At 43.8% G+C, this 14,151-nt stretch overlaps 1 protein-coding gene and 1 non-coding gene across 2 annotated transcripts; one reads left to right on the top strand and one right to left on the bottom strand.

Annotated features, from left to right (window-relative positions):
- Positions 1-1,846: 1,846 nt before the first annotated feature.
- On the bottom strand, positions 1,847-1,919 carry TRNAR-CCG. Its single transcript has one exon. It is a non-coding gene; the product is annotated as a tRNA-Arg (tRNA).
- A 2,100-nt stretch (positions 1,920-4,019) lies between these two features.
- Positions 4,020-9,161, top strand: KPNA2 (karyopherin subunit alpha 2). The gene is made up of 10 exons (XM_026046873.1): positions 4,020-4,388; positions 4,490-4,627; positions 4,916-5,004; positions 5,743-6,011; positions 6,766-6,860; positions 6,949-7,212; positions 7,800-8,033; positions 8,119-8,301; positions 8,406-8,555; positions 8,656-9,161. The coding sequence occupies exons 1-10, from the start codon at positions 4,317-4,319 to the stop codon at positions 8,746-8,748; spliced, it is 1,587 nt and encodes a 528-aa protein (XP_025902658.1). The 5' UTR covers positions 4,020-4,316; the 3' UTR covers positions 8,749-9,161.
- Positions 9,162-14,151: the final 4,990 nt, after the last annotated feature.

The raw sequence follows: 14,151 nt of genomic DNA, 5'->3' as shown, positions 1-14,151 counted from the left end.
CCATCTAGCTCTTGTAGCCGAAATATAACCACACCAGAACCTCTTCTTTCTTCCCTATCGACTATGTCCTTTATGTCCCTATATTCGGTGGGACGGTAGAGCCTGCAGCACAGGTGGCAGCATGCAGAAACCTATGAGAAATCGGGAGCCTACAGGTGACAGGAAGGAGACCAAAAGGGAAAAAGTTCCATACAAAAATCCCGCGTGTGCAGACAGGTCGCACCTCACTTGCTGGCTGTGGCGAGCAGGACCCGGGGCAGCTGCAACCCGCCTGCTTGGGGCAGGTGCTTTTTCTTCTCTCAAACCCTCACAAATCCAGTCTTACAATTTATGTCCCATTAAGGTTCTGAAACACTCCGTTCTGGAGCCCTTGTGTGGCCGCAGCCACCTCTCACAGCAAAGACCACAGCGAAGCCAGGCTTCGAGGGCAAGAATTTGGAGTAATGAGTTCAGCCTCCCTTGATACCATAAGCAAATATGCCCCAGCCCCGCATTTAACATTAATAAACTTACCGGCCACTGAGCTGGAAGAGGATCTAATGAGAAAGCAGAGGAGCCAAAACACTTTGGTTGTCATGCTGAAGTAAAAGGTCTTTTTATTTTTTCTTTTCTTTTTTTTTTTTTTTTTCCCAGCCTCAAAATGAACTGGAGCCTTTTATGCCCTTCCCCCGATTCATGCTAATGAGAGGCAGCCTTAGGGGAAACGGGAATCACTCTCTGGACAACCCACTGGAGCCGGACCAAGGCGCGCGGTCCCGCTGCCTCCCGGAACGCCCGCAGCCGCCGGGACCCAGCGTGGAGCAGCCCCGAGCCCTGCTCTGCATGGGGGCCAGCAGGAGAAGCCTTTTTTTCGGAGGTGGGGAATTTCCTATTGTATTTTCCAGGGAAAATCAGACAGAGCAGCTGTACTTCTGGATGAAGAGCGGTGCGTGGACAGCAGAGCGAGCGTCGTGCACACGGCAGCACCTGTAAGCACGTGCATGTGTTGATGTATAGCCTAATATTTCTGGCTAGCCCTTCTGTATCTGTTAACATCTGCTTTAAAGAACCTTTTCCAATTTTCCTTTTAAGCCTGAAAAAATACAATAGTTATTATCCCATCCAAGGGAAAGCCCTGCTGATGCCAGTACAGCTCCAGCCTTAGTCTGCCTTTGCTAACAAGCAGAGCGCTGGAAGATTTCGCATGTCAAGGGAGCCCCCTTTTGGCTCACTGAATTAAGCAGGCTTACTCTTATTTTCCCAGCTGAAACGGGTGACCTTATTACTAGACTGCATTTCTGTTGCACCATTTTGCCTCGCTAGCCCGGGGGGGGATGCTGTGAAAGTTGGTAAACTCATGCATGTCTGTAAAGCACAAGGAATAACGTGGAAAGCCTATGGAAATGCTCTATCCATTACGCCATTTAATTAAATTCTTAAAAGTCTTTGTTCCAAGCAGCAGGAGGAGGATACAGACAGCAGGCCAGGATGCAAAACCTATGGAAGTTTTAACGTGTGGTAACTCCAGGTTAATGTGACTGTAGCATTTATCAATTGCGTTATGCTCGTCTTTCTGTCATTGTATTTTAATTGTGAAGGAAGAAGTGCTGGGGATGCAATTACCAGAAAAGCCCCAAAATCGTTTCCCTCGGTTCTCTCACGTGTGGAGGGCACCACGGGACCCACGCGTGACGCGAGGGCGGCGCCATCTCCTGCGGCCACCGCTCTGGGGTTTGGCCGTGGCCCCCGTCGCCGCGGTTAAAAGCGTTGCCGGCACGCGGTGCTGCCACCCCGGAAACCTCCGTGACGGGTATTGTGCTTTTTTAATCTTTTCGCCTGTAAATTCGCCACAAAACATGGCGCGGCCCGACCCAGATGGGACTCGAACCCACAATCCCCAGCTCCGGAGGCTGATGCCTTATCCATTAGGCCACTGGGTCACCCAACAGGAGCCGCGAGCGGCGCGCTCTAACCGCCCCGCCCGCTGCGCTCTGGCCCCGCCTACAAACCCACCGTTCACGTCGCGCCCACTCGTGGAGGGGAGCCCCGCCCACGTGCCCCATGGGTCCGCCCCCTTTGTGACTCCGCCCCCTGACGTCACCGCGAGGCGGGCGGGGCGGGTTCGCGCTGTCGACCTCCGTCACGGGCTCTTCAGGCTGTCGCTCGCGGCGACCGTTAGCGCCGCCCGCGCGGGGGTCGCGCCTCCCTCACGAGCTCCCCGTCCGCCATTGCCGCCCCTTGACCCACTTTCTTTCTTAAGAAGAGAGGGCCTCCTCTTCATGCGTCTCCTGGCATTAAGCTTGGCACTGCAGCCTCAACCCTTTCCTGCTTGTTCCAGCCTATCTCAGGCGTTAGCGCTATCTGCCAACAGCTTTTTCCTCCCCCAGGTTTTCCTTCCCTCATGGCTGCTTCTTCCTTCTCTGCACACTGTGGTGTCTATTATCTGTCCTAGCTTAGGCACTGCAGGGCATTTCACCCCAGCTTGCCTGGAGACTCATGGTAGCTCATTCAGCAGCCTGGCATTCCTCCAGCCTCCTGCTTTTACGACAACCCCTGGAGTGATGGTAGCCTCCCTCCCACTCCATGCTGTGTTCACCTCACCCTCTCCGGTACCTGGTTCAGGGCTACCTCAGATTTCCAAAACACAGGCAGCCCTCCCTTGCTCTGGGCCCTCAGAGCGGCTTTGGGCTCCTTCATCCAGGTTACGCTGCCCAGTGAGCCAGCTCTCTTCACACCACATGGTTGACCCTTCTGCATATGAGGTGTTTTACCGCAGAGTCTCTTTTGAGCTGCTCCCTTCTTTTTGTTGAACTACTCCTTTTCAGCACCTTCATATGTGACTGATTTGCTTTCTTCTCTCTCAGCTTCCTTACTCTTGCTTAAATGGGTTTTTGTGATGGCTTTATGAAGGTCAAAACAGTCACAGTCGCTGATAATAATTCCATCTCTACACATGCATTTATTAACAACTATATTGATCTGCAGATCAGTATAAGAAATTGTAATGAACAGAAGTCGCATCAATACGCATTTCTGACACTTCCTGGAGCTGTTCATCTGGAGCTGTACATTATGGCTAAAATTGCTGGCAGGATCTTCCCCCTCTCCCTAGGTTTTAAGGCTTGAAGGGCACCTCCAAATGGGATACTTGGATTTAGTAATCCATTCTTTGTAATAGCTCAAACTTGGCTGCAGTAAAAGATGGCAGGGGCAGTCCCACAAAATGACCCGATGTTAATAACGTTAATACTTGGGGTGCATGTGAGGAGTGGATGTATTACTGCTGCTAACTGCTCAGACGGAGCGCTTCGAGGACACTTTACCTCGCTCTGCCCCATAGCCATGGAGAGCCCCCAGCAGCCATCTCCCTGCCTCCCTCAGGCCCGAGGAAACTACAAATCCCATCGTGCCTCGCGCCACCTCCCTCGGGCCCCGAGGCCTGGACTTTGGCGCTAGCCGTGCCTCGTTGAATGCCGGGAGTTGTAGTGTTAGGGCGGGGCGGCTCCTGGAGCACGTGACGCCCGACCCGCCCTTCCGGGAGCCCGAAGGTGAGTGTCTCCTCTTCATCGCGAGAAGAGGCGGATTTCAAACTGGCCAATCGGAGCGTTGCTATGGCTCGAACTGGCCAATGGCAGCGCGAGGGCGCGGGAAATTTAAATCCCGCCCGGAGCGGCCTGCGCTAGTGGCAGCGTGCGAGGAGCCGGGCTGCGGAGCGGAGCGGGTGCGGAGCCGCGCCGGGCTGGCGCGGGGCCGGGCGGCACTGGGGCGGCCCGGTGCCCCTTCTGCTGGGGCTGCGCCGTGGCCGAGGGGTCTGTGTGTCCCGGGGCGGCGGCGGCTGAAGCGAGGCGGGTCTCCTGTAGCTGTAGCCGCGGCAGGGCTCGTCTTGTCCCTAGCGCTGCTGCTGCGGCATCTAGCAGGCCCCAGGGGCAGCGCTGCTCGCGGGGCTTTCTCGGTGCGTACGGGTGGAAAGGGGGGCTCGCATATGTGTGTGGTAGGGACTTGAGCTGATTGAAGAAAAAAAAAAAAAAAATCCTTAAAATGCATCTATGGGGAAGAAGGTCCCTCCTGTTCCTGGAACCAGGGACTCTGATAGCGGTTGTGGATGGAATTGTTTTAAAAAGATAGGTGAAATGCTTTTGTCTCTGCTGCTGTGGCAGTTCTTGGCTTTTCAAGAGACAACTGCTATGGTGTTGCTGTCTTTCTTTGGATAGATAAGTGTCACTTAAGAACTTAGCACTGTTATTTAAACCTCAACTGTCATGGAGTAAACTCTGGGGGTGCTCTATTTTCAGGCTATTTTCTTTATCTGCATCACTTGAAGCCTGACTAATAACAAGATGTCTACTAATGAGAATGCCAACGCAGCAGCTCGCTTGAACAGGTTCAAGAACAAGGGAAAGGATACCACGGTGAGTATTTTGATGGAATAAATGCTATGGAGAGCACATTGTCTCTCTAAATGTGCTTTGTACTTGTAAATGCCATTAACTAATGAATGCATGTCCTTTAGGAAATGAGGAGGAGGCGTATTGAAGTCAATGTAGAGCTGAGAAAAGCAAAGAAGGATGACCAGATGCTTAAAAGAAGAAATGTTAGCACTTTACCTGATGATGCTACTTCCCCGCTTCAGGAAAACAAGAATAATCAAGTAGGTACCCAATTCCAGTGACCCAAATTGTAGAGCTCTTCCTCAAGTGGTTTGTTTGCAATACTTTTTTTCCTTTGCAGGTAAAACCTCTTAAAAGGTACTTCAGGCAGCTGTGTTTAAGCCTGCTGCGTTAGTGGTGTGAAGTACTTAATCTACTGAAAGTATTTTTAATGTAGGGAAAGTTGCTTGCTTAGTTAAATGACTGTACTATATGAATGTTAGAGAGCCTCTATGGTTATAAAGACATGTCTCTCCCCAGAAATCTAAATATATTTATTTCTTGTACAGGTTTCAACACACTGGTCTGTTGAAGAAATAGTCAAGGGAGTTAATAGTAATAACACAGAGCTTCAACTTCAGGCTACTCAAGCTGCCAGGTAAGGAGTTTAAAGGTAACTGGTTCACTTGTGCAGATCAATAACTGGGTAAGATAAAAAGAATAGTTAACTGAAGCTGCTACCTATGGCAGCAGATCTACCTTTCCTTATCAAACTATGTTTCAACAAATGCATGAATTGGCCTCAAATATAGTGTTTTGGTAAACTTAATTTGGTCACATGCACATTTCATCAAAACCATGGATATTCAAGGAGCCTGAGCAATTCACTAGGAAGTAGTAATTGATTTCAGGTGGCATTAAGCTGTTTTTTAAAAAACCTTATATTGTAAACTTTATCCCCACCTATGTGTATGAGTGCAGTAATCTGCCTTGGAATTTGGTCAACAGTTAAGTAACTGGACTTAAAAATATGTCAAATTACAGTCTAGAAAGCCTGTATGTTCCTGTAGTATTGCTTCTGGCAGCTGTTATCCTACGTAATGCTGAGAAACCTCTTAGTAGTTCAAATGTACCATGACTTGACTTCATTTCAGAGGCTGGGCAGAATGTCTCAAAGTGAAGACATGCCAGCAGCAATCTGAACTAGCTTTACATGCTAGTGGTGAGCCTGGCTGCAGTCTGACTGAATTTTCCTTTCATGCCTTGTTGCTTTGTCTTCTGACCTGAATGTCTTGAAATAACTTCTTAAATGAATGTTTCTAGACTGACTTGACAGAATCTGTTGTGCAGATCTCTGCAGGTGGAAGTAATACCTCCTGTTTCTGCCCCTTTGTAGGAGACTCCTCTCAAGAGAGAAGCAGCCCCCCATAGACAACATAATTCGAGCTGGCTTGATTCCAAAGTTTGTCTCTTTCCTGGGGAGAGCAGACTGCAGTCCTATTCAGTTTGAATCTGCCTGGGCACTTACCAACATTGCTTCTGGCACCTCAGAGCAAACCAAGGCTGTTGTAGATGGTGGGGCCATTCCAGCCTTTATTTCTCTATTGGCCTCTCCTCATGCTCACATTAGTGAACAGGCTGTGTGGGCTTTGGGAAACATTGCAGGTATGTCTGTCTATACCACACTTCAGACCTATCCTATTAACTGAAATGAGGGGACATGACTTATTTACTCGTTATATGTTGTGTGCGCTGAGCTCTTTGGGAACTCCTACCTTAAGGTCTTGCAAGAATAAACATGCCCTATAATGCTGAGTATGCTATGGACTTATCTCCTCATGTGACTTCTGATCTAACGTTTTGCAATACCTGAAAGCCTGTGGATTTCTAATACATAGATTTCTTATCAGTATATGTCAATTCTGTCTTAAGAGCTATACAGCCATGCTACAACAAAGGAATCTTCTCATATTTAAATGAACCTTGTGATCGAAGAATTGAGTTTTGCTCAGCCATTCTCTTAGAGAAGGGAGGGAAAGAAGTAGATGATTTCTAAATGTATATCTGGTTTCAAAGGAATAGCTGTTTACTGGAATGAAAGTGTTGGTATAAATTCAGTAAAGAATGTTCTGAAACTTCAGCATTATCCTGTAGAGATGCAACCAAGGATTACTACATGTTCTTAAATAGTATAGAAATATATGCTGATCTCTTTCCAACATAAATGCAGTTCTCTAGTCTGGTTAGATGTCTACTTGTCATATGACAAGTAACCATAACTGTAGTCTTTGTCCTTCTCTTGGCTTCTGCTTATCTAGCCTTTCTTCAACAATAGTGGTTTTTGTTACTTAACATGAAATGAGTCTGTGTACATCCTTCAAGCATTTTTTCTAGTGTGGTTTGGGTTTTTTTTTTTCAGGGGATGGCTCTATCTACAGAGACCTGGTTATTAAGTTTGGTGCAATTGACCCATTGCTGTCCCTACTAGCTGTTCCTGATCTCTCTTCTCTGGCTGTGAGTGTGTAATATGCTCAGTTATTACTGTTTATGACTTCATTCAAAGTGCTAAATTATTGCTAACTGTTTACTTAAATTCTTGCAGTCTGGATATTTACGCAATGTTACCTGGACCCTCTCAAACCTGTGTCGTAATAAGAACCCTGCACCACCCATAGAAGCTATAGAGCAGATTCTTCCGGCTCTTGTTCGACTCCTGCACCATGATGATCATGAGGTGTTAGCAGACACGTGCTGGGCACTGTCTTACTTAACAGATGGTTCCAATGACAGAATAGAAGTTGTGGTGAAAACAGGACTGGTACCACAGCTTGTGAAACTTCTAGGATGCAGTGAACTACCTATTGTGGTAAGCAAGCATCCAGATGGCTGTTATGGTTCAAGTAACAAACTCCTGTTAGACCAGGATCCTTAACTCAGTGGTGGTTCTACAGAAATCGGATGATCACTCCATAAATAGAAGCTCAAGTCTCTTGAAGATAGTTGCCCCTGATAAAGCATAGGCTGTTACTCTTGATGACCATCAGACTTCTTAGCATAATCAATGGTTTAATGCAGAGGCGAGTGCAATAGTAAGCATTTGTAAAGTCAACTTCAACGCTATGGTACTGCTGGAAATCCAAATTCTAGAGCTAGTATTTGGAACTGGGGCCTGTGCAAGGTATAGTGTAACTATTGTATAAGGAAAAGTATGCTTATGTTTAGGAAACTTGGTTTCTTAAGCTCTGTAAGTGATAGATGTGCACAAATTGTCCTTAGATTTACATTCTTCATGTGTTTGTACAGGTAATGCTCATCTCCTGGCATTTAAAACCTGTTAGTGGAAAACATATCATGCTGTTAACTAGGAATGCTAGAGCAAGAGGAGAGCAGGCAGAGCTGTTTGTGCAAATATGGCTTAGATGACACTATTCTCCGCATTTTCATGTCTTTCAGACTCCTTCATTAAGAGCCATAGGAAACATTGTCACTGGTACTGATGACCAGACTCAAATTGTAATTGATTCAGGAGCATTAAGTGTCTTTCCAAGCCTCCTTTCTCATCACAAGAACAACATTCAAAAAGAAGCAGCTTGGACAATGTCCAACATCACTGCTGGACGTCAGGACCAAATTCAGCGAGTTGTAGATCATGGGCTTGTTCCTTATCTCATTGGTATTCTGCGGAAGGTAAACATAAGCTCTGTATCTTAAGCTGAATTAATGCTATTACTGTTACTGTCTGTGTTCAAATACCCTGCTCTTGCCTTCACAGGGGGATTTCAAATCTCAAAAGGAAGCTGTGTGGGCTGTGACTAACTACACAAGTGGTGGAACAATTGACCAGATCATATATCTTGTTCAGGCTGGTGTTGTTGAACCTCTGCTGAACCTCCTCTCAGCTAAAGACAGCAAAACTGTGCTGGTTATTCTGGATGCTATTTCCAATATCTTCTTGGTACGTAGGTGCAACATATTCCATTATAGTCTGGGTTGTTGCTAATGGTTTTCCACTGGTTAGTGCTGATGCAAAGCAGCCAAAGTCTCTTGTTTCTCTTGCAGGCTGCAGAAAAAATTAATGAGACTGAAAAACTCTGTCTCATGATTGAAGAATGTGGAGGTCTAGACAAAATTGAAGCTCTTCAATCGCATGAGAATGAACAAGTGTACAAAGCCTCATCAACCCTGATTGAGAAATATTTCTCAGCAGAAGTAAGTTGCAGCTGGTGACCATTTATTCTGGTTGTTATTTTGTATTCTGGCTTCATTGATTAATTGGCTAAACTACTTTCACACTCATGCTTCTTTCTAGGAGGAGGAAGACCAAAATGTTGTACCGGAATCTACTACTGCCAGCTACACTTTCCAGATTCATGGCAATACTCCAGACACTTTCAACTTCTAAATCTTGCACACACTGCAGCTGCTGACAAGTTGCTTGGTACCAAGTGGTTGCCATTTCTGTATGTCTTAATATCTCCTCTTTTTATTGATTTTTGTGACCTGTAGCACTTTGTCCAACTGAGACATACTTGAACAGTTCAAAACTGTACATAGGATGTGAATTTCAAACTGTAAACTTCATTCTTTCTGATGTATACTTGTAAATACTCACTGTTTTTCTGACTCTTGCTGTCCCTCTCAGGGATAAGAATGCAAAGGGATAATACAGTGTTCTCAAAGCATGAGCCACTGCTCTGTGTAACTTCTGTGTAATGTATTACACTCTACATGACCTATTACAGTAATGAACAGACTGAGTAGGCTTTTAAAGGGGTTTTATGGTTGAAGTTCAATAAAGTGGTATCAATACATCAATTTGGACTCTTGTTGATGGCTCTCAAGAAAAACTTTTGGTGAAAATGTATTGTGTGAGTGCAGCTCTAAATTAAGAGATTAACATCTCAAATTGGTAGATTTAAAGCAGCTTGGTCGTTGCAGGCTCTGATTTTATGTGTATCGAAGTAGGATTACTGCAAGAAAAGGGCAATTCTGCCTCTGCAGGTATTTTGCATACACTTGTATATCTGTTCATAGCTGAATTCATATATTTTCCTGCTAGGTAAAAGACTTGCCATTAGGTAAGGTAGTACCACAGCAATGGTCTAGAGAAAGGTGGGTGTCTACATTTTTATCAGTATGTTCAGTTAATGTAGGAAATGCTCTTAAACAATTCTTTCCTATTGAAAGTAAAAAAAAGTCCTTTAAAATCTATTGCAGCCCAATCAGTTGTGTGGCAATATTGGATAAGAGAATAAATCCAGCATAAGCATAATTCTACTAGGCTGTCTGTAAGCCTATTTGAGTTCCCCTAGGTAGGTTAGGTATCACCAGAAAGAGACATAACAGGTAAGATCAACACAAGGTTAGGAACTTTACGTGTTGCAAAATGCTGTTTTATAACTTCAAAGTGCCCTGTACTTGTTCGTGCTGATTCTTCTTGATGTTGATATAAGCAGCATTAAAATCTGATGCTTTAGTCTCAAATGAAGCTGCCACAAGTAATAAGCTTTATTTTCAAGTTCTTCAAAGACAATCTGATCAGTGGGTCTTAATCCTATTGCCTCTCTTGACTGAGGAGTTAAATGGTGTCTGAGGGTTAACTCTGATCTGAGGGGTGAGACTGGAGCAGAGCTGTTGCACATTCCTAGTCTGTCTCCCTCTTGCAGCAATGAGTGAAACTGCGGGTGGTACCAACCAGCTGCAGGAAAGCCACAGGCAGAGACATGGTGATGAATTAAGCAGGTTGGAACTATATGCAAGTAACTGTTTAGTCAGCTTTTTCCACCTAATGTATGCACTGCATGCACTCTGGATGGGTTTAGGCAGATGATAGCACAAGAACTTGTATAGTCTATTGTTTAACTTTTGTTTTTGAACTCTGTAAAATACTGCATCTTCCGATAGAGGGTGCTACAGGCAATGTAACTCATCTCTTCAAGAAGATGAGGAGTTTCATCCAGTATAGAGGCATTCAGGTATGATGATAGATCTTCTTATATTAAGAAAACACTGGTATGAAAATCCACTCTGGCATCTCCTGTAGTTACAGGGAGCAACTGTGTACTAATTCCTTAGTATCTAACACAAATATTTATTGTAAGATGTAATCTTTTAAAAGGGTTATCTTTATTACTTTAAATGTACATTTACTCATTTTAATTGTCTAGAGTGTGGATTTGTTTTACCTCATTTAGTCTTCTCAGTACCCAAGAAGATGAGAATGTAGAAAGCTCTGGATAGTATTAGCTCTACTTTCCCAAACGGCTTGTTTCAGAACTTTCTAATACCTGGAGTTAATAGAACACTGTAATTTCTTCCCTACATGCCTGACAGCTCAGTGGCTTAATTAACTTTCTGGGGACCAAGACTTTGTTTTTATCCAAGAAAAACTTATTCAGCCTATGCACTAGTGAGTCCTGTTCTTGGCAGCATGTGTTTCCACAAGCAATGATCTGCGGTGATTATGAATAAGTGACTGGGGTGAGTCACTCCCTTATTCTAAGAAAATGCAAACTATTTCTGAGGTTAGGATCACAGTCACTTGTATTAGCTAATCTCTGTCTTAAAAATGGTGGAAACAGAAGGAGAGGGGAGAATTACCACTCCCTGTTCTTGATTCTGCTTAAGAATTAGACTTCTTTATCCACTAAATGCCTAATTCAGGATAAGGGCTGATAAAAATGCCTGGTGCCTTATAAGCTGCTCTGCAGACTCCTCTGCTGAGAACAATAACAACAGACCCCTGCTGACTTCAACCAGCTTGGAATGTGATTGTTGCTAATGCTATTTTAGCTGTGGAGTGATGGTGGGATTTCAGTCTAAGGTGATGCAACCATCTCTGAAATTCTGATCTAGGAAGTGCTGACCCTGTTGCAGCCTGTACCTGATGCTTCCAGAATGTTAGCTTCTGAGAGGAGAACAGAGGCTTTATGGAGTTGTTCAATAGTATCTTCATCCTTTTTCTACTAAAGGAAGAACTGTTTAAACTGAGAAATGGCTAGAGCTAATGTGGTCAAAATAACACAAGTTTCTTTGTGCTTGCTCCAGGAGTTAGTTTATGGAATAAGTTGTTTCCTGCTGCTCCTTAGAGTGATTTTTAAATTACACAGAACTAAACAATAGTGTGCTATTGGAAAAGAATAGCTCTAACTTTACAAGAGAAGGAATTTACATGGCTCTCTTCCGTTTCTACCTCCCTTTTGCAGCAAAGGAAATCAAGACGCAAGAAAGTCATCGATAAATGCCTGGAGAGTAGCTGATGTAGCCTGGAACACAGGAATCCTGATCTCCATTTCTGTAGTGAATGCTTAGGACCTCTGGTCAACATCATCCTTTTGTTGAGTGTAGGATTAGCTCAGGAACATTACATCTCATCCTTGGTAAGGTACAATGTAATAGCTTGAAGGCAGTGTATCTAATTTTGGAGAGAGAGCAGAGTGTCATTCAGAACAAGTGATGAGTACTAAGAATGACTGCTGATAGATTAGAGAAGGAAAAAAGTTAATGCTCACTTTACATATTGTAGGAAGTCCATAACAAGCTCAGTGCTTGAATTTTTTAAAATTGGTTTGTTCAGAGCAATATTTTTTTAGAGGGGATGCCTGAGAGGATGGGCAAGCCCTTTTACTGCACTGAACTGGCAAGTGTGTAAGCCCTAGTGCAAGCTCCAGCCACATGCATTCCATGATGCAAGTGTGTAAAACTGTTGCTTGTGTTTGGAAAACACATCCTTCCTCTCTGTGCTATAGCACTCAGCACATAGGTGGCTAAGAATTTGTCATGAGCCTTGTATCACTCCATAGGGACTAAGGGTCCCCAGCTTCCCGTCCTCTTAGTGCTCTGCAGAGCACTGTCTGTCTTGCAGTGGCTCCAGGAAACGGCTGCTCTTCCACAGAAGCCCGGAGATTTCATGGAAGAGCCGTGGCCTGTTTCCAGGCTTCACTTCACCCTCTGCCCTAGGGAGCCTCATTAGAGGGAGGGAAGTAAAGTTGAGATTTAAAAAAATGAAGAAAAGAGAAAAATTAAGACAGGGTAGAGAATCCTGTTAATTCTTATTAAGCTGAACTTGTGTAACCACATGAAAATGCTGTGCTAATCAATTAAATAACACAATGGGCCAAATCCAGAAGTGATGTAGAAATCTAACAGCTTGGAAGGGAGTTCAGCTGCCTAATGTGCTAATGGCAAAAGCACTGGTGTTGACTTCACTGGAACCAGGGACTAGGCTGTACCCCCAAGCTCAACCATAGAGCTCAACAAAAGTATATGGAGGAAGTGTCCTACTTTATTTCATGTTTCAGTTTGTGTTGCCATGTGGAATGAAAATCATAGGATCAGATTTTGAAAGTGGGATTATTTCTTGTAATGATGGTAGAAGGCTGCCTTGTGCTCTCTGTAACAGGTTGGATTGTATACAAGTTCACAGTGGTAGAATAGCTGTAATAGCAGGAGTCTGTAACTGCTTTGTGTGCCTGTGCAAGAGTGGAGGGATGGAGCTATCAGAAAATCTTGAATAATCTCCAAAGCACATTTCCATCATTTACATTGCTTCAGTTTTACCCACTCTATGAAACAGATGCAAAAATAGCTCTTTCATCAGTGTATTGCTACACATATTTGGGCTGTAGGCATTCAGTTCTGTTCAAAGCAATGCTATGAAATTATTTGCAGAATATGCCTCTTAATCAGAAGCAGCAATTTAATGTTACATATGCATCTCTCTTCCCACCCTCATCTCCCCTTCCCAATTCCTAGCAGGAAATGACACTTGGACAGAGCTCAGCATTCTGATTTTCTGGATAGACTCTCGAAGAATGAGGAGGGACTTGAATTTTCTCCATATGTCATTTCCTTTCCCTTAATGGCTGAAAAAAAAAGTGTTGCAGTCTATATAACTTATAATAGAGAGAACACTACCAATATAGAAATGTAAGGGAGGAGTGGAGGTGGAATGGACATTCATGTTTCATTATTTAAAAAAAAAAAAGCAGTTTTTTTTCTTTTCCTACAGCGTGGGGAGGGGGGAAATTATATATTTCTCCAAAACTGCAGCTATTACTTAAGTGCGTATCAACACCTGCAGACTGTGGCCAGACATGGATTAGAAAAGCAAAACCGTAATGAGAGGAGGAATGGTACCAAATGCTCAAGACTTAAATTTGAGTCAGAAAGTAAAAAGGAGAGCTTTGAGAAAGAGTAACAATGAAGATCTACCTTTTTTTAATAAATAACATTTTAATAACAACTAATCTGGCAAGTTACAAAAGATACTAGACCAGACCATTTCTGCAACCAGTTTGTGTCCAGAGTACCTCTAAACTATTTTTTCAATATAAACAAAGACCTGCATGAGTATTTCTAAGTTGCTGCAAAATTTGATCTGCTATATTGCACAGTGCATTTGTAGTGGTTAACAGAATTTAATATGCCATAGTTACAAAGCAACAGAAAAAGATCATGAATAAACATGACAAAATATTTTGGCTAAATGGAAAGCTTGCTTCCTCATAGCTAACCAGCAGTGGACTAGATTCAAATCAGAACATAATGTTATTCCAGCAGTATATTCCAAATACTTGTTATATTTGTAGCAACCAAACTGTGCAATGCACTTTGCAGAACAAATTAGATATGGCATTTGCTCAAAAATCAAAACTGCAGTCTGTGAATTGAATGCACATGAGTATAAAGGCTGTTTGCATCTGCTTGCAGGCTGGTTCCATCTGATTACAGGAGTAAGACCTTATGTTTTTACTGCATGTACTGAATAATCAGACCAATTGCCCCTTAAGAAAAAAGAGAAAGG

Source organism: Nothoprocta perdicaria, unplaced genomic scaffold (assembly GCF_003342845.1).
Source record: "Nothoprocta perdicaria isolate Ctin4 unplaced genomic scaffold, notPer1 scaffold_46, whole genome shotgun sequence".
Classification (NCBI taxonomy): domain Eukaryota; kingdom Metazoa; phylum Chordata; class Aves; order Tinamiformes; family Tinamidae; genus Nothoprocta; species Nothoprocta perdicaria.
The sequence above is the reverse complement of the archived record's forward strand: the minus strand, read 5'-3'. Positions and strand labels throughout refer to the sequence as shown.

What these genes read in the sequence shown, in the direction of transcription:
- KPNA2 (XM_026046873.1), top strand. Translation starts at nt 4,317, where the DNA reads ATGTCTACTAATGAGAATGCCAACGCAGCAGCTCGCTTGAACAGGTTC. An exon ending in AGGAAAACAAGAATAATCAA is followed by an intron (nt 4,628 to 4,915) that starts GTAGGTACCCAA and finishes TTTCTTGTACAG; the next exon opens with GTTTCAACACACTGGTCTGT. An exon ending in CTATTTCCAATATCTTCTTG is followed by an intron (nt 8,302 to 8,405) that starts GTACGTAGGTGC and finishes TTTCTCTTGCAG; the next exon opens with GCTGCAGAAAAAATTAATGA.